This window comes from Emys orbicularis, chromosome 2 (assembly GCF_028017835.1).
Source record: "Emys orbicularis isolate rEmyOrb1 chromosome 2, rEmyOrb1.hap1, whole genome shotgun sequence".
NCBI lineage: Eukaryota > Metazoa > Chordata > Testudines > Emydidae > Emys > Emys orbicularis.
The window spans coordinates 53,925,792-53,946,449 of NC_088684.1; the positions used below are offsets into that span (position 1 = coordinate 53,925,792).

At 42.7% G+C, this 20,658-nt stretch overlaps 1 protein-coding gene across 1 annotated transcript in view; it reads right to left on the minus strand.

Annotated features, from left to right (window-relative positions):
• ZC2HC1A (zinc finger C2HC-type containing 1A) overlaps window positions 1-20,658 on the minus strand; it is a 75,575-nt gene that overhangs the window by 21,234 nt on the left and 33,683 nt on the right. The window contains exons 2-7 of the mRNA XM_065399860.1: window positions 15,724-15,800; window positions 12,976-13,092; window positions 11,026-11,167; window positions 9,328-9,476; window positions 7,834-7,930; window positions 6,773-6,881 (exon numbers count right to left, since the gene is read on the minus strand). Coding sequence (XP_065255932.1) covers window positions 6,773-6,881; window positions 7,834-7,930; window positions 9,328-9,476; window positions 11,026-11,167; window positions 12,976-13,092; window positions 15,724-15,800 — 691 coding nt within the window. The remainder of the gene's footprint in view (window positions 1-6,772; window positions 6,882-7,833; window positions 7,931-9,327; window positions 9,477-11,025; window positions 11,168-12,975; window positions 13,093-15,723; window positions 15,801-20,658) is intronic.

Sequence of the window (20,658 nt, forward strand, 5' to 3'; positions counted from 1 at the left end):
GCTCTCCACCCTCCTCCCGGCGCTCTGGCCGCCGGGGAGAGCGGAGCCGCGGCGGGCACTCCGCCCTCCTCCCGGCGCTCTGGACACCGGGGAGAGCGGAGCCCCAGCCGGGCTCTCCGCCCCCCTCCCGGCGCTCTGGCCGCCGGGGAGAGCGGAGCCCCAGCCGGGCTCTCCGCCCTCCTCCCGGAGCTCCGGCCGCCAGCGGAGCCGTGGTGGGCTCGCCGCCCTCCCCCCGGCACTCTGGCCGGTCGGGGAGAGCGGCCTGCGGCCGGGCTCCTGGGGGGGGAGGGCAGCGGGAGGCTTTTTTGCCTGGGCCGGCAAGAGCCGGCCCTGATGAGGAACACAGTATCAGTGGCCAACTGTGAAAAATTTGCTTTCGGTGACTTACCCAGCATCACACAGGAACTATTTAGCAGAGGCACAGATAGAATCAAGCTCTCAGAAGGGGCATTCAACTGCCTCAACCACGAGCCCATCCTTTCTCTTTCTGCCATCCCCTGCCTCACTCCCTATACACCTTCCTTTGCAACAAATGAAGCAGGGGTCCTACAGTGAAGTCTCCTTCATTGTATAACCCTGGTTTATGCCCAAATCAGGTCTATCCTGTGTACTGAATGAGGCAGGGAACCGTGGGGAAAAAAACAGTATGGGATTATGTAATTAAAGTGTCCACGTAAGTCGGCCAAATAAAGGCAATCTTAATTCTAGCATTTCCTAACTTCTGAATGCTTGACTTTGTAAACCTTAATAATGTTCTTTTAATGTAGTATTTTTCCAGTGTAATTTAAGTTTAAAAAACGTTCTGTAAAAACGAAGTACATCTAGGAACATCTTATTGACATCCATAAGGGTTATCAGCAGGTTTGTGACTTTTAGATCCAGAGAACAGACCTCCACCTCTTAAACTAACAGAATAATTGGTAGCAGTAATAGGCTGTTATCCTCCATGCAGACCAGCCGTACAGATGTGCTTTTAGAACTTACAACTATTTAGAAGCATGAACTTTAAACAGAAATATCCACACCACAGTTAGAAAGATTATGGAAGGAGCAGAAAAACAAGGAACCAACAGGAAAGCCACAGGCTAAATGACATTTCTGAAAATTATATTTAAAAGTTTTAAAAACTGAAGGAATAGTAAATTGGAAGGAATACCACTGCATATTTGTGCAAGTTTTAAATTGCTCTGCTTTAAAAACGTGTCTTTAGATAAAAATTCATTTCACTGCTTGAAAATAATGTCTAGTCAGTTATGCAATTCTCTAAATAAAGTTTGCTCCAAGCCATCTGCAAGATGCTGCTTAAGGCACTCATTTGAAGTGGCCATGTGGTGTTCAAAGAACATGAAGTGGTGTTCTTTAATTTCTAGGGGCTGGTCTACACTACAGCTGTAAGTCGACCTATATTACGGTAATGTAACTGAAGTTGACATAACTTAGGTCGATTTACAGCAGTGTCTACACCGCGCTGTGTCGACGGGAGACACTCTCCCGCCAACTTACTTTACTCTTCACGGGGAGCTGGAGTACAGGAGTCGATGGGAGAGTGCTCTGTCATTGATTTAGGGGTCTGGTGAATCAATCGCAGCAGTGCCGATCTAGCCATAAGTATAGACAAGCCCTAAGTATCAAAAGAGGAAATGGAAGATGTTTTCCTTTATTTTCTTCCTTTCCCCACTACATTTTCTAAAGCAGAGACAGATTGAAGGAAACCACTCAGTGAGCAAATGAACTGGGAAATTAGTTCAATATGGGAATTCCAAAGAGGGAAGAGTCAGACCTACCCCCATGTCACCATTTGAGACTGACTGGGGAGCTCTACCCACAGCAGGGGACCCCTTGACAGACAGCTAGGGCTTAGTGCTGAGTCAGGAGCCATCATAGCCACTCTATCACTGCCTGGACCTGTTCCCTCATCACCAAGAGAGACTATAATTGGAAAGCTCTGCCCATAGCAGAGGACCATTGCAAACAGAGGGACTCAGAGCCAGGCTGAGATCATACCTTCTGTGGGTGTTTCTATTTTGTAATCTTGTCCATCTGCCACTCATCATACCACTTTTCTGCACCATAGCATCTATCCTCCTCCTCCCTCCCCACACTGGCTCCATCTCCCTCGTTACCCACCCTCCTTTACAGTTCCCACCACCTCTGGCTACTCCTATTCCCCTCTCCATCCCAAGCTTCTTCCTTCCTCCCACCACCACAAATTCAGGTCCCACATCTGCATCCTCCTCCTCACCTCTGGTGACATTTGCCCCAACCCTGGCCCTCCCTCCATCTCCCACACTCATTCCTGGCACTATGTCTGACCCCCTCATACCACCATTCCTAACCTCAGACTTAGGCCCCTTGTTCCCCATCCACTGGTTCCCTCTTCTTGCTCTCTCAGGAATGCCCACTCCACCTCTAAAATAATCACAGCTATCCACCACCTCGTTATATCTTGTTCCTTTCAGCTCCTGGCTCTCACAGGGGCCTGGATCCCTTTGACTGGTACTGCCTATGCAGCTGCCCTCTCCTCGTTACACACTCCCTGATGTGGATCAGACTGTGGGGGGAGTACTGGGTTTCTCCTCTCCCATTCCTGCCACTTCCAACACCCTCCTCCTCCCCTTTCACACTCTTTTTCCTCTTCTGAACATCACTTCTCTGGCTCCTCTTATCTCCCTCCTCTATGCTGCCATCATCTATCACCAACCCAACTCCTTCTCATCAGCTGGGGAGGGGCGACAGGGAATGAATCACTTGATTACCCCTTCTGTTCATTCCCTCTGGGGCACCTGGCATTGACCACTGTTGGGAGATAGGATACTGGGCTAGATGGACCTTTGGTCTGACCCAGTATGGCCATTCTTATGTTCAGCCTCTCTCCCTAATTTCAACTCCTGGCTCTCTCTCTTCCTCCTCACAATCCCCCACATTCATCCTCAGTGACTTCAACGTCCATGTTGATGGCCCATCTGACCCCTTAGCTGCACATTTCCTCACCCTCCCAGCCCATGGCTGTTCCCTCAACCTTTTCATTCCACCTGCAGCCCTGGATCAACTCTTCCAGTCCCCAAGAAGGCCATTCACTTGACTTGGTTTTTACCAACCATGGTGCATTCTCTCTCTCTCTCTCTCTCTCTCTCTCATCTCCCCGTTGCTGAGTTCCCCCTCTCCAAACTGGTCATCTGGTCTCTTTCAGCAGTGTTCCTCCCCTACCAACCCTTGCCCTCATGTCCTGTCAGTCGGCCTTTCCATGACTGCCAGTCTATCAGCATTAGATGGCTTGTTGTCTGCTCTCAGTCCCCTCCTCTCTGTTTTCTCTCCCCACCTCTTCCATGACTGTTGAGTCTTTCCATGCTTCACTCTCCTCTACCCTTCACTATTTTGCCCCTCTCTCCCATCACAACCCCTTTGTCTCTTTCCCCTCACAACACAAACATGCTGTAGCCTCTCCCTTCTTTAAAAAAAAAAAAAAAAAAAAAAGAACAGAAACCTTAACCACACTTACTTTTCCCACCACCATCTCATGTACCTTTCACCTCTAAGCTCACTGAATGCACTTTATACAATCCTTGTCTGGAGTTCCTCTCCTCCAATTCCATCCTAGACCCTCTCCAATCTGGCATTCACCCCTTCCACTCCACTGAAACTGCTCTCATCAGTTTCTAATGACCTTTTCCAAGCTGAAGTTCAGAACCAGTACTCCATTCCCATCCTCCTTGACCTGTCAGCTGCTTTTGACACATTTGGCTTCTGTAGCTCTGTCCTCTCCTGGTTCTTGTCCTATCTCTCTAATTACTCCTTCAGCATGTCCTCTGGAGGATCATCACCATCCACTCTCAAACTTTCTGTGGGGGTTCCACACACTTCTGTCTTTGGTCCCCATCTCTTCTCCCTCTACATCTTATTGCTGGGTAATCTCATCCGCAAACATAAATTCAACTACCATCTATGCTGAGAACTCACAGATCTACCTCTCTACTTCAGACTTGTCTCCTTCTGTCCAAACTAAAATCTCGGCCCCTCTCTCTTTGACATCTCCTCATGGATGTCTAGCCATCAGTTCAAACTCAACTTGGCTAAAACAGAGCTCCCAATATTCCCAACCCTATCCTAAGTCCTCCTTGCTACCTACTTTCACAATCACTGTGGACAACACCATTTTCTGCATGTCACTCAGACCCATAACATGGGTGTCATCTTCAACTTGGACCTCTATCTCTAGGTCATCACATATAGACTATGTCAAAGTTTTCTTGATTCTTTCTGCATAACATCTTTCAGAGACGGCCTTTCTTATCCATCCACACAGCTAAAACTCTCATTCAGGCTCGCATCATTTCATGTCTTGATCACTACAACAAACACCCTTTTCTCAGGCCCTGACAAATCCAAATTTCCCTCGTTCACATCCTTTCAGATTGTTACTGAAAAGATGAGTCTCCTCACCCATTGCTTCAACAATGCCAACCCTCTTTTTGAATCTCCTGAATGACATCCCCTCTCCACCACATCAGACATAAGCTACTTGTCTTTACTTCCTGGACCCTACATGGCCTATCGCCACCCTACTTATTGTCATAAAATCATAGAAATGTAGTGTTGGTAGGTACCTTAAGAAGTCATCAAGTCCAGTCTCCTGCGCTGTGGGAGGACCAAGTAAACCTAGACCATCCCTGACAGGTGTTTGTCCAATCTGTTTTTAAAAGCCTCCAATGATGGCTATTCCACAATCTCCTTGGAAGGCTAATTGCAGAGTTTAACTACCCTTATAGTGAGAAAGTTTTTCCTAACATCTAACTTAAATCTCCCTTGCTGCAAATTAAGCCCATTACTTCTTATCCTACCTTCAGTGGCTATGGAGAACAATTGATTGATTGATTTAGAACAGCCCTTAACATGTTTAACGACTGTTATCAGGTAGCCCTTCAGTCTTCTTTTCTCAAGACTAAACATGTCCAGTTTTTTTAACCTTTCCTAATAGGTCATGTTTTCTAAACCTTTTATCATTTTTGTTGCTCTCCCCATTTGTCCACATTTTTCCTAAACTGTGGTGCTCAGAACCGGACACAGTACTCCAGCTGAGGCCTCACCAGCATTGAACAGAGTGAGACAGGTTAACCTCCCATGTTTTTCATATGACACTCCTGTTAATACACCCCAGAATGATAGCCTTTTTTGCAGATGAATCACATTGTTGATTTATATTCAATATGTGATCCACTGTAACCCCCAGATCCTTTTCAGCAGTACTACGACTTAGCCAGTTATTCCCTGATGTTGTGGTTGTACATTTGATTTTTCCTTCCTAAGTGAAGTACTTTACACTTGTCTTTTACTGAATTTTATCTTGAATTCAGACCAATTTTCAAATTTGTCATGGTCTTTTTGAATTCTAATCCTGTCCTCCAAAGTGCTTGTAATCCTTCCTAGCTTGGTGTTATCTTACATTTTATAAGCATACTCTCCACTCCATTATCCAAGTCATTAATTAAAATATTGAATAGTACCAGACCAAGGACTGATCCTGCAGGACTCCACTAGATATGCCCTCACAGTTTGACAGCAAACCATTGATAACTACTCTAAGTATGTCATTTCTCATTTACTATAGAAATGTCAAGACCTGTCTCTGATTGCCTATCAGCCTTCTCTGCCCACTTGTTAAGTATTCAAACAAGCACCTTCGTGCTTTCTCCCATGTTGCCCATCCTTCAAAACCCTCTTTTTCCATGATGCCTACAAAAAAAAATTGACAACAGTTAGACCACTAGTGTGCAGACACCACTGCCTATCATGCTGACCAATATGGTCTCAGTATTTCTTGGTACTCCTCCGTCTGTCTGTATCCATCTGTCTCGTCTTATTTCTTAGATTGTAAGCTCTTTGGGGTGGGATCCATCTTTTTGTTCTGTGTTTCTACAGTGCAAAGCACAATGCGGTCCTGGTCCATGACTGGGGCTTTTAAGCACTATGGTAATACAAATACTAATAATAATCATCTAAATGCAACAATTTCTAACTTTACAGTTTGGCATCATTTCTTCCTTTTCTGTTTCTCCTTCTACTTCCTTATTTCTTCTCTTCTCTTCATATTTCTGTTTTCAGTTTCTAATTCTCACTTATTTTCTTACCCTTTCTTGTATCCCTACTTATCTCTTTGTCTTTACCTCCGATCTCTTTCTTGCACACATCTCTTCCTGCTTCCCCCATCATGTTCCTAACAGTACATGCTTATCCTTCCCTTTAAGGCATACACAAAAACTACCTACCCTGCTTCTTGAACTGCATGAAGCTGTGACAGAAGCACTCTAGAGAGGAGTGAGCCCACGAAGCTAGCTGCTGGAGGAGGGAAGGAGTAGGAAAGGCTGCCACAGAATGGGGGAGGAGAAGTTGGGTTGAGGGAGGTCAGGATGGTGGCGCTACGGAAATCGTTGGGAACTGAGCTGATCCATAGGGGAGCGAAGCTTTCTCAACATCAAACCCTTTTACATAGTCAAGGAGACATTTGTCAAGCTTGATGGCCCTTAAACTTACCACTTCCTAAACCGTAATCATAGCATGCTATGTAAACATACCATGCCAAATTCATCTTTGGTTCATACACAGAAAAGTCAATAGAGTAAAATCAGGGATGAAATTGGCCCATTTCATCTCTATCATTAATAGAAAGAATAGTAATTAGTTTAAATTATATCGAGAGCATAGAGAACAACTAACATTTTAAAAATTATCATCAGGGACAAATCAAACGTTAACTATAAAATTAATGTGGACTTACCCTGCTTGTGGGCTTGTCATGCTCACTGAATTTTTATGAGCTGGAGATAAGGTCTGAATTTTGCTTCCAGAAGGCCCACCTGTAGATAACACTTTACTCGTAGGTGTACCTTACGATATAAAGAAGCTAATATTAGATTTTGCTACTAGATGCAAAAATAGTATTCTTGTATGATAACATGTACGGCCCACATTGGAATCATTAGAAAACTACTTAGAAATAATTTCTGAATATATAACGGCATTAGCAAGAGTATTAATAATTGCCTAGAAAATTCACAGAAGTCCAGTGAGACAATAAGGTCTATTGTATTCTAAAATAAGGGGCATGGGTTGGTTCTGCATTTTAAAGAAAATTCTATAATGCAGAGGGCCTGCATAACTGCAATAATGAATTTTAGAGAGATAAATGATAGGTGCCTATTTGTGACTAGAACAGGGTCCAACGTTTACAGAATTTGCTTTACTATACATGTATTTTTAATGCTTACTAGTATATGCAGTGTACAAATTTATTAGAGAATTTACCAACCAAAAGAAAAATCTGACTTCAAAGGCTGAAATTAAAAACAATGTTGCACTGATCAGTACACAGAGGTCCCAGTTAAACAAAGTACTTAACCACATGTGCAAGTCCCAGGGACCTCACTAGAACTATGATTAAAGATATGCATGTACTAAAGCGTCTTGATGAACTGAGACTGAAATCCCTATTTTAGGACATTTACTAAATCTTTACTTTAACTGATTTTTTGTTGAATAACTTTATAAATAAACATTGTAATGTGCGCCAATCACAAATGTAGCCAAAGGCGTGAGATTACAAAAAAATAGGAAAAGCAACTGGAAATAGTATGCAAGTGAAAGCAGTCGCCATTTAACTCACTCGTGTGCTACTGTTTGAGTTCTATGAGTTCCCCATAAGAAGCTTTTATGTCCTGTCTTTCTCTGTGTGCACCACTTGTACAACTTTACAGCTACTAAAATTATACAATCTTGATTTCATAGTTGGAAATCAGTTATTTAGAAAGTAGATGCATAATTCAAAATACCAATTCATACCTACAACAGTTTTGCTAACATTACTTGGCTGTGGTAAGCGTGATGAGGATGGTGTTGATCCTGCAGAAGGTGCCTTTTTAACTGTAGCAGGCTTGTACTGTAACAATGGACATAAAACTCAAATATAACATAATTAATTATTTAGCTGTTTAATCAAGTAATTAAATGTAACGTGAAAGATTGTTAGCCTGTCTTCCCACCCCAGCTCCTGAAATTACCATCAGTCAGCATTGCTTCTGGTACAGTGGTTGAAGAAATTGTTTCTACTGGTTTGAAAGACATTTCCTATCCACATAATGTAAAATACTGTAGAAAAGGTTAAAAAAATTCTAACTGATAGAAACTTTTAAATTGTATCCCATTGTATCTCTCCCCACCCCCCAATATCTCCCACTGCCCATCTCTTTTAATAACCCCTAATATTATCACCCCACAACTAAAATTTTCCTTTTAGGAGAGTGCTCAGGAAAGTAGCCTCTTTTCATTGTTCCAAACTCCATTTACACAGCTGGACGTTGGACCAGTTTCTGCACAGACTTGGAGCCTAGTCACCTTCAGGACATAATGCAAGATTAACTAATTTTATTTAGCTTTTTATTAACTGTTTTAGTTTGTGTTTGTTTCGTATTTTACCCTCTGAACTTAAAGCACCTACCCCTCATGGTGAAGGTACTATAGAAAGGAACAAGACATAACACATACACTCTGATCTCCCATTTGCTTCCTGTACTGTAAACCTAGCAGCAATCTTGACCATTAGCATTTTCCTTCTCTATCTACATCTCTGATATCCAGAAATCTGCCTACCATCATTTAGGCAACCGTGGATATGTAAGTTACTTTCCTTACTGTGTGTCTATTAAAATGCTGATCTAGGTCTTCCATCTCCTCCCAATAACTGAGAGCAACTCCCATCTCAACAGTCTGCTCAAGTAGCTCTTCAGACGATGGATATACAAAATACTGCTGTCCAACTTCTCATATGTCCCATGAAGCAGAGCCATATTTGTCATACTCTAGTATCTTCACTTGCTCCCCAGTTGTTTCAGAATCCAGTTCAAATTGCATTTCTTGTTTTTATGATGTTCTATGAACTTGTTTCAACCTAGTTTACAAACTTTGCCTCTCTGTACTCATCATCCTAATGCCGCCATGAACCTTCAGTAATTTGTATATGCAGAAGTCTGGAGAACTACTTCTCTGCCATTTCTCATAATCTCCACCTATATTTATGAGAGAGCTTTCTTTTCTCTGACGCCTATCATCTGGGAAAGTCTTCTTGCATCTCTACACCTGATTAACTCTCACCCAAAAACCAAAACTTTCCCCTTGTCTGTGCCTCTTGATTTCTCTCTCCCACAGCTATGTTATTCTGGACTTGTATTATTTAACTCTATAAGGCATTTTGTGATACACCTAAAATGATTAACTGACTTGGCTTAACAATCACAGACATAAAAGAAATCACCAGTCAAAGAAAGTATTATAATTCACCTGTGTTCGAGCAGGCAGCTTCCCTTTTGCATCAGCAGCCAATTTTCCTTTATTACTAATACGTGCTGCCTGTTCCTTGCAGAAATTGATGTGCCTGTCAGCTGCATTTTCATTAAATCGTCTCTGGCAATATGGGCATTGAATGTAATCTTAAAACAAAACAAAAAGCACCTTAACTTGAAAAAGGGGACATGAACAATGACTGGTCTTTCAGGCAATTGTGCACCCAGCTTACAGTAATTTCTTCTAGACTATATTTCTCTAGTTTGCTTATCAGAATGTCCTACAAGATTGTGTCAAAAGCCCAATTAAAATTCAAGATATATCATGTCTACAGCTTCCCTGCAGCCAATAGAGCCCTTTGCATTTGAAGGACCTTAGTTATGGTTGGGGTTTGAAATACATTTTCAAAAACTTTACTACTTAAGTCCCAAAAGATAACAGCAGCAATTTCAAGTTTTCACTGATACTTTTCAGGCAAGTAAACAATCCATCGTGCATATTGAAGGCAATACTAAAAATGAGGTCACATCTGGAACAGGGGAAACTGAATCAAGGGGAAAATGTAGCTCACATTAGAGGCATTCTTAAACAAGCTAATTTGTGGGCGTGTTGTAATTCAGGATGAACTTTATGACTACAGTCTCTCTTACTTTACAAGAGGAACAACTTTTATTAACTTTGCAAAAGCTAGGAAGAACTACGCTAAAATTTATAACAATGAAAGACAATCCTGGCTTCTATGTTCAGTTTTTAACAACCAAACCACCTGGCTAGGAGGAATACAGTTCTCATTGTCCTGTAGCATTGCAGTGGTTGAATGCAGGTTTTCGACATGTTACTTAATCAAAACAAGCAGACATAAACATATGCAGCAAAGCACACCCCAGATTTGATGCAGCTACAAATAAATAGCTCAAATAAAGATGCTTTATCAGCCCCATCAGGCAATTGTTCACTGGCTTGCTGAAGGGACCACAACAAAACCTATTTGCGGACACAGTCAGTCAAAGTGAGCATTCAACAGGAGGAAACACTAGTACAGGACGATACCAGTGATATTCTGCATGACCTCAATTTCAAACAAGATGTACATTATCCATAACGTTAATTAGTTTTCTTGACTTTAAATTTGGCACAGTAGTCCAGAAGAGTATAATATGTCAGTCCAAATCTTGGGACATAGACATATATTATCAGATAAATGTGAAGTCTTCACTTGACTATAGGTAGCTATCAGAAAAAGAAAAAAGAAAGAAAAAAAAAAAGGTATAACAGCGTGAGATCTATGTATGATCCTCAGCATGATTCTCATATTTTGTAGGGGGGCCTGCTTTTTAATGGAAGATTTCCTTTTCCAAAAAAAGGAAACAAAAACCTGACTAATCTCATAAAAGTTACATATTTCCCTCAGCTCCTTAGCCAACAGCCAGATTGTTCAATAACACTTTGACATACATGTGTTAAAAGTGAAAAAAAAATCAGAGAAAATGGGATAACAAAAATAATAGGACATAAACAATTCTTAGCCAGTCAGAATAAGTAACCACAACTCATCAGCTGCTTAGCTGTTATCAGATGACAGTTCTCTGTACGCATTCATGAACATTTTATTCCAATATATTCCTTATCAATTCAACACATACAACATATCAAAATTCTTTACGAACATCTACAGCACTTCACCATTTCACATACCTGGATCATATGAAGGTGGAGGAGGGGGAGGAAGTTTTCCACCCTCTTTGAGAGTTTGATCTAGTCCTTTGGCTGCTCGTATAGTTGCTATAAACTCCTCATGCTTTCGTCTCCAGTTGGACTGTTTTTTGGGGGGTTCTGGCTAAGAAGCCAACAGAAAAAAAAATGTTATGGGTTTTGGGTTCTTTCATTTTACAATAAATACATTTCTGCTTTTATTATGCAATATTTAATACCATTATATTTAAAATCCTGACTGACCCTAAAGCTAAGGAAGACAAATAGCTCTCAGGGTTTGCAAAGAAGAGTATGGCTGACGCCTTAGACCAAAAAAAAAGAAAAAGAAAAAGAGAAACTTGGATATTCAGTCTCAGCACAAGGATGGCAAAAGATTTTGTGTCAGAAATATAAAGAGCAAATACTTTTATCAGCAACATGATTGGTATTTCCTGAAAACTTGATCTCTGATACTCTTTTTCTCTCTGATCCCTAGTCCAGAACCAATGCTTAGTGTGACATAGTGGGATATGTCTGCAGCAACCTATGAACTCCATTTTATACTGTAACTTCTATTTCAGGGGTGGCCAAACTGTGGCTTGCGAGCCACATGCAGCTCTTTTACCATTCAAGTGTGGCTCGCAAGCCCTCTCCGCCCCCGCATTCTCCACCTACCAGCTGGGGTGGGAGCGAACTCGGGATCTCTGCCTTGCACTAGTGTGGTAGGGTAGGAGCTTCTGTCCAGAGGGGAGGAGGCTTTCAGGGCTTCAGCCCTGTGGGGTGCACATGCTGGGGCTCAGGGCTTCAGCAGGAGTGGGGCTGAAAGTCCAAGCCCTGGCTCCCAGCAGGTGTGCTCCAGCTTTCGAATTTCTGAAGATTGTTGTATGCAGCTCAGCGGGCCAGTAAGTTTGGCCACCCCTGTTCTATTATGTGTTATGTGTTAAACACATGTAAAACTTTCCCCAAGGCAAGTCTATTATGATGTACCCTGCCCAGGAAAGGTGCTTGTCATCTTGTTCAACGACTGTCACTGAGAAGCCATCACAGAGCAATCTAGGGCAGCAATTTTAATTGTGTCTCAACTGCTGGTCCAACTCCATGGAACAATGGATTTTCTACACAGGAGCATCAGCAAAGCTAGTAGATCTGCAGCTGCCCAGCAGAGAACATGGCAAAAGTAGAGAGACTGTATTTAAGAGGGGACATCCACTGAGAAGGCAGGAGGGATGCGGCCTAACCTCAAACACTGACAGGACTTGTAGAAGGGGGAGATCAGAGCAGGGATGCACCTCAGGACTTTATTTTTTTAAAGATTTGTAATTCTCTAGTGCTTTTAAAGAGAAAAGTGACTTGGCTAAGCCAGTGTTCCTGGCTTTCCTGTAATCTTATCCCTGAAAGGTTTATACCTACAGTTAGGTGGAATTCTGAGGCACTGGTTCCAGAGTCTGGGGCAGCTGGATTACAGAGTCCCTACATCTTAAGGTAGGGTTCAGACCAGTTAGCTTAGACGCATGTAGGACCCAGTGGTTAGGTCCAATCATGGCCATCCAGAGGGAAACTGGACAGGCTGTTGCACTTTGAATAGTATACTAATCTTCAAAACATTTGTACTGGTACTTCAGATTTCAGAATTATGTCATTCTGATTACAACCTTTTTCTTCCTATATTTCGATCACAATATGATTTTAGTAGCCAATGTCTTATTAAATGACACAGGTTACTACTTTATATCACTGGAAAGCTAGGTCTGTTTCTATCTAAATTTCAATTTTTTGCAAGATAGTGGACCTTAAAATTATTACTGCTCTCTTGATCTAACTGCACGTTTTAGCTATGTTTACCATATACAGCACTGGCATTCCTTGCACATAAGCAATGAATTAACCACATAATACATGCACGTGTATGGTATTTTGTCAAAAATGATAATATTCAAGAGGTTATTTACCTACCCGGGGCTTTAGAGGTTTTACTGTGGAAATATCAGTTCCTTCTGCTCTCTGTCTGCTGGAATCAAATGTCTTCCTTCTCTTAGTAGCAGTTTTTTGGCAAATAGGTGTATGCTTTTTCTATAAGAAAAAGAGGAAAGAAATCTATTGTATGCAATAGATTTGGATACAGAACAACATGAAGTTCTTCCTTATCAGCTATTTCAATCACCAAACAAAAAATAACTAGGGTGTCAAGCGATTAAAAAATGTATTGCAATAAATCGTGTGATTAAAAAATTAATCAGGATTAATCGCGCTGTTAAACAGTAATACAATACCATTTATTTAAATATTTTTTGCTTTCTACATTTTCAAATATATTGATTTCAATTACAACAGAGAATACACAGTGTAAAGTGTAAAGTTATTTTTATTACAAATATTTGCACTGTAAAAAAAAGAAATAGTATTTTTCAATTCACCTAATACAAGTACTGTAGTGCAATCTCTTTATCATGAACTTTGAACTTACAAATGTAGAACTATGTAAAAAAAAAACTGCATTCAAAAATAAAACAATGTAAAACTTTAGAGCCTAGAAGTCCACTCAGTCCTACTTCAGCCAATCACTCAGACAAACAAGTTTGCAGGAGATAATGCTGCCTACTTCTTGCTTACAATGGCACCCGAAAGTGAGAACAGGTGTTCGCATGGCACTGTTGTAGCCGGTGTTGCAAGATATTTACATGCCAGATGCGCTGAAGATTCATATGTCCCTTCATGCTTCAAGCACCATTCTGCTCAATAACAATTCAAAGCAGAGCGGACCGATGCATGCTCATTTTCGTCATCTGAGTCAGATATCACCAAAAGAGTTTGGTTTTCATTTTTGTTGGTTTGGGTTCTGTAGTTTCTGCAGCGGAGTGTACTAATCTATACTAATCTATTAGAGTTCTTTGAAGGGGTCAACAAACATGTGGACAAGGGGGATCCGGTGGACATAGTGTACTTAGATTTCCAGAAAGCCTTTGACAAGGTCCCTCACCAAAGGCTCTTACGTAAATTAAGCTGTCATGGGATAAAAGGGAAGGTCCTTTCATGGATTGAGAACTGGTTAAAGGACAGGGAACAAAGGGTAGGAATTAATGGTAAATTCTCAGAATGGAGAGGGGTAACTAGTGGTGTTCCCCAAGGGTCAGTCCTAGGACCTATCCTATTCAATTTATTCATAAATGATCTGGAGAAAGGGGTAAACAGTGAGGTGGCAAAGTTTGCAGATGATACTAAACTACTCAAGATAGTTAAGACCAAAGCAGATTGTGAAGAACTTCAAAAAGATCTCACAAAACTAAGTGATTGGGCAACAAAATGGCAAATGAAATTTAATGTGGATAAATGTAAAGTAATGCACATTGGAAAAAATAACCCCAACTATATATACAACATGATGGGGGCTAATTTAGCTACAACGAGTCAGGAAAAAGATCTTGGCGTCATCGTGGATAGTTCTCTAAAGATGTCCACGCAGTGTGCAGAGGCGGTCAAAAAAGCAAACAGGATGTTAGGAATCATTAAAAAGGGGATAGAGAATAAGACTGAGAATATATTATTGCCCTTATATAAATCCATGGTTCGCCCACATCTCGAATACTGTGTACAGATGTGGTCTCCTCACCTCAAAAAAGATATTCTAGCACTAGAAAAGGTTCAGAAAAGAGCAACTAAAATGATTAAGGGTTTAGAGAGGGTCCCATATGAGGAAAGATTAAAGAGGCTAGGACTCTTCAGTTTGGAAAAGAGAAGACTAAGGGGGGACATGATAGAGGTATATAAAATCATGAGTGATGTTGAGAAAGTGGATAAGGAAAAGTTATTTACTTATTCCCATAATACAAGAACTAGGGGTCACCAAAAGAAATTAATAGGCAGCAGGTTTAAAACAAATAAAAGGAAGTTCTTCTTCACGCAGCGCACAGTCAACTTGTGGAACTCCTTACCTGAGGAGGTTGTGAAGGCTAGGACTATAACAATGTTTAAAAGGGGACTGGATAAATTCATGGTGGCTAAGTCCATAAATGGCTATTAGCCAGGATGGGTAAGAATGGTGTCCCTAGCCTCTGTTCGTCAGAGGATGGAGATGGATGGCAGGAGAGAGATCACTTGATCATTGCCTGTTAGGTTCACTCCCTCTGGGGCACCTGGCATTGGCCACTGTCGGTAGACAGATACTGGGCTAGATGGACCTTTGGTCTGACCCAGTACGGCCTTTCTTATGTTCTTATGTTCTTATGTGTTGCTCTTTTAAGACTTCTGAAAGCATGCTCCACACCTTGTCCCTCTCAGATTTTGAAAGGCACTTCAGATTCTTAAACCTTGGGTCCAGTGCTGTGGCTATCTTTAAAAATCTCACATTTGGTACCTTCTTTGCCATTTGTCAAATATGCTGTGAAAGTGTTCTTAAAACGAACATGTGCTGGGTCATCATCCGAGACTGCTATAACATTTTCAGAAGTGAGTAGAAATTATAAGTGCCTTTAAAGAGGCCTGATTTTCACAAAGTGCTGGGCACTGCACTCTGAAAACCAGATTCCTTTAAGGTGTTTCAAGTTGGGCACCCTAAAAAAACAGGAACTCAGTATCATTAATAACTTTTGAAAATTTAAACTGAGATGCTTCGCTGCACTGACCATGTCAGAGGTATCAGCACATGGTTCTCAGATTGATATACCCATTCCAAAAGCAAACAGAAAATATCATCACGTTACTCACCAGTGCTGCTGGAAAGAATGTCCTTCCACAAATCTTGCATGGTGATAGTTCTCCAGCTGGTACTATAATATCATTTTCTAACAAAAATAAAAATAAAACATGCATATTTATTATAAGCAAACTGAATTTTTCAACCTTTTGCCAACTTTAGTTATGTAAAAATCTTATCTTCCACCAAGTATTTCCTGACCTTGCTGACCTTATATACTTAGCAACATTTTCATTATACAAAAACATCTCCATCTGAAACACTGTCGAGAAATAGTTGAGAATACTATAATTACAAGACAAATATTTTGAATTTATTTTTCTTTTTGGCAATCCAATAGCTGAAACTAAAGAAAGCAAGCTACAAACATACCAGAGATTTTAAGTCAGAACACTAATTCGCTTCATTGCTCTTTAATAAAAAGGAGGTTTGGTGTCTGGATTTAGAGTATCACTTTATCCATTGTATCAGTAGGGGAAACTATGAAAGCCAATAGGAAATTTGCCAAAGCCCTGGTCTACACTATGAGTTTAGGTCGAATTTAGCAGCGTTAGATCGATTTAACCCTGCACCCGTGAACACGAAGAAGGCATTTTTGTCGACTTAAAGGGCTCTTAAAATTGATTTCTGTACTCCTCCCCAACGAGGGGATTAGCACTGAAATCGACTGTGCTGGGTCGAATTTGGGGTAGTGTGGATGCAATTCGACGGTATTGGCCTCCAGGAGCTATCCCAGAATGCTCCATTGTGACCGCTCTGGACAGCATTCTCAACTCAGATGCACTGGCCAGGTAGACAGGAAAAGCCCCGCGAACTTTTGAATTTCATTTCCTGTTTGGCCAGCATAGCGAGCTGATCAGCACAGGTGACCATGCAGAGCTCATCAGCACAGGTGACCATGGAGTCCCAGAATCGCAAAAGAGCTCCAGCATGGACCGAACGGGAGGTACTGCATCTGATCGCTGTATGGGGAGATGAATCCATGCTATCCGAACTCCGTTCCAAAAGACGAAATGCTGGAATATTTGAAAAAATCTCCAAGGGCATGAAGGACAGAGATTATAACAGGGACCCGCAGCAGTGAAGCCTACCAAAGAACCAGAGAGGCAAACGGCCGCTCCGGGTTAGAGCTCCAGACATGCCGCTTCTATGATGAGCTGCATACCATTCTAGGGGGTGCCTCTACAACTACCCCACCCCTGTGCTTCCCTCCTCCCCCACCCCTCCCGGGCTACCTTGGCAGTTATCCCCCCATTTGTGTGATGAAGTAATAAAGAATGCATGAATTTGAAACAACAATGACTTTATTGCCTCTGCAAGCAGTGATCAAAGGGGGGAGGGCGGTTGGCTTAGAGGGAAGTAGAGTGAACCAAGAGGGTGGGTTTTCATCAAGGAGAAACAAACAGAACTTTCACACCCTAGCCTGGCCAGTCATGAAACTGGTTTTCAAAGCTCTGATGCACAGTGCACCCTGCTGTGCTCTTCTAACCGCCCTGGGTCTGGCTGCGCGTAATCAACGGCCAGGCGATTTGCCTCAACCTCCCACCCTGCCACTCTCACAGATATTGTGGAGCACACAGCAAGTAGTAATAACGATGGGAATATTGGTTTTGCTGAGGTCTAACCGAGTCAGTAAACGGCACCAGCGAGCTTTTAAACGTCCAAAGGCACATTCTACCACCATTATGCACTTGCTCAGCCTACAGTTGAACTGCTCCTTACTACTGTCCAGGCTTCATGAGCCATGGGAGCAAGGGGTAGGCTGGCGTAGGTGCGACCGTGCGATGCTGCCGACTGGGAGAGCAGCCTAAGGCAGAAGCCTCCAGCTGGCATGATATTCCAGGCAGGACTGAATCTCCATTAGACGAAACCTAAAGAAGAGAATGACCTGGAGTCATTCCCATTTTTGTCTATAATATTTTTTTCCTACACTTCTGAACCCCTCACTGACAGGAGATCTCTGTCTCTGGCATGCTTCCAGCTTCATAACCATAATCCCACGTGAGTTCGGTTCCGGCTTTCACATGCCTGTTTGTGAAGAATGCCACCAAAGGGAAATTTCTGTTGTGCGTCTCTACAAAGACACTCTGTACAAAGAGATTTGGGCAGCAGCTATGATTAAGAAATCGGCCCACATTTCCTTCTTTTGTGGCATCCAATAAATAAATACCCCAGGAAAAGGAGTAAAACCAGCATTTTTTCCTACATAAGTCAGCAGGAACAAGTAAGAATCAGTAAATCTGAAGTCATAGTGTGTTTTCCCTTACCAATCCCCTGAGCCACTCATTCTCCCCCACATTTCCCAATAGCAGAACAAATACTTTACAGTAACCAACTACTCACCATAAATTGGTGCTCAAATTCACCATTAAAAATAACAGACTAGGTTGGACACACTCAGTGAATCTAGAAGGATTGTTACAAGCCCATGGCAAAATGATAACATCGTTCTACAGAATGAACACCAATTAGTCCTCATTGGAGCTGTAGAATCAGTAGTAGTGAATTTCCTTACAGCATTCTTAACATTTCTCTGCTGCTGTTGGCAGACAGCCAACTTACAAAAATATTTCCCAAGAGCAATTTCTTCTGCCAAAAATAACCCAGAAAACAAAAATGCTATTTTTTTTAAACTAACAGGGAAAGTTCCAGACATTCTACGTGGGCCTCAACATTTTCAGGGTTGTGCCCCTCTTACCCCTGGAGGGGGTGTGTACAGGGGTAAGGGAACAAATTACTTAGGGAGGTTGTGGAATCTGCATCATTGGAGGCTTTTAAGAACATATTAGACAAACACCTGTCAAGGAAGGCCTCGATAACACTTAGTCCTGCCTCAGTGCAAGGGACTGGACTAGATGACCTACTGAGGCCCCTTTCAGTCCTGCATGCCTATGATTCTATATTTCACATTTTTAGCTCATTAATTTTTGCACTGTTTGGAAAGAAACAATATTTTTGAGCACCATGCATGAGCAGGTCCTTTATCATGGCATAATGTGACCCACATTTCCTTTTGTAAAACTAATTTTGACAGTAATCTTGAGATATATTTAATGACATCAGTCATAATCAAACTTCCTTTTCTATCATTTAAAAAATATATAATTGCATTTCAGCACAATCACTCAAATGCCACGCAGTAGCATGGTACTCCCATCAGATAACACTTAAACGGCAACAGTAACTAGGATGCTTGATTTTGATTAAAAAATACTGTTGCAAACCAGATGAAAATTGTCTTCACATCAATCAATCAAACCATTTTAGTCAATTTTCACACAGTTCCTGTGTGCTGACAGAATTGCACACATGCCACCTCAAGAGAATGATGGAACACGCTCCAGCCGACTTTGTCCCGGCAGACCAGGCAATTTCTTCCCCAGTCTGGCTCATCCCCTCTGCATTCAAATCAGACGGCTTCTTCCTCAATGTATCCTGGCTGCTAGTCCCTTCAGCTATGTCTACCCAATGTAAGCCAAGGGTTAGTGGGACTCAAGTCAGCTGACCTATGTCATGGAAATCTGGACCCAAGCATCTGCACTGCATTTTAAGCCTAGGATAAGAATTTTCTGACCTATGCTCAAACCTAGGGCTCTGGCATTCACACTGCAGTGCACAGACCCAAGTCAAAGTAACTGTATCCCAGAGTGCCTAGCATCACCCCCATGTTGACACTCTAGCCCTAGGAAAAGACGGTTACTCACTGTTGTAACTGTTGTTCTTCGAGATGTGTTGCTCATATCCATTCCAATTAGGTGTGCGCGCGCCGCGTGCACGATTGTCGGAGAATTTTCTACCCTAGCAACACCCGGTGGGTCGGCTGTGGAGCCCCCTGGAGTGGCGCCTTCATGGCGCTGGATATATACCCCAGCCGACCCAGCGCCCCCTCAGTTCCTTCTTGCCGGCTACTCCGACAGCGGGGAAGGGGGGCGGGTTTGGAATGGATATGAGCAACACATCTCGAAGAACAACAGTTACAACGGTGAGTAACCGTCTTTTCTTCTTCGAGTGCTTGCTCATATCGATTCCAATTAGGTGACTCCCAAGCCCCACCTAGGTGGCGGGGTCGGAGTGAGACATTGCTGTGTGCAGAACCGCTGACCCGAAAGCAGCATCGTCTCTGGATTGTTGCACCAGCGCATAGTGAGCAGCGAATGTGTGGACCGATGACCAAACTGCAGCTCTACAAATGTCCTGGATCGGGACTTGAGCCAGGAAGGCAGTCGAGGAGGCCTGGGCCCTCGTGGAGTGAGCGGTGAGGCGTGGCGTCGGGACACCGGCCAGGTCGTAGCAAGCACGAATGCAGGACATGATCCAAGAGGAGAGGCACTGTGAGGAGACCGGTGAGCCTTTCATCCGGTCGGCCACCGCAACGAAGAGTTGTGTCGTCTTCCTAAATGGCTTCGTACGGTCAATATAGAAAGCCAGGGCCCTGCGTACGTCCAAAGAATGCAAACGCTGGTCTTGACGAGTAGCGTGTGGCTTCGGATGGAAGACCGGGAGAAATATATCCTGGTTCACGTGGAAAGGTGAGACCACCTTGGGAAGAAAGGCAAGGTGGGGGCGAAGCTGCACCTTGTCCTTATGGAACACCGTGTATGGGGGCTCGGACGTAAGCGCTCTGAGTTCAGAAACGCGCCGTGCTGAGGTGATGGCTACAAGGAAGGCTGTCTTCCAGGATAGGTACAGGAGTGAACAGGTAGCCAATGGTTCAAACGGAGGCCCTGTGAGCTTGGAAAGGACCAGGTTGAGGTCCCACGTCGGAACGGGCTGGCATTGCTGCGGGTACAGCCGGTCTAAACCCTTGAGGAATCTAACGACCATCGGGTTAGAGAAGACCGAGGAAGCGAGCTCTCCTGGGTGGAACGCCGAAATAGCGGCGAGGTGAACCCTGATTGAAGATATCGCCAAGCCCTGCTGTTTTAGGGATAGGAGATATTCAAGTA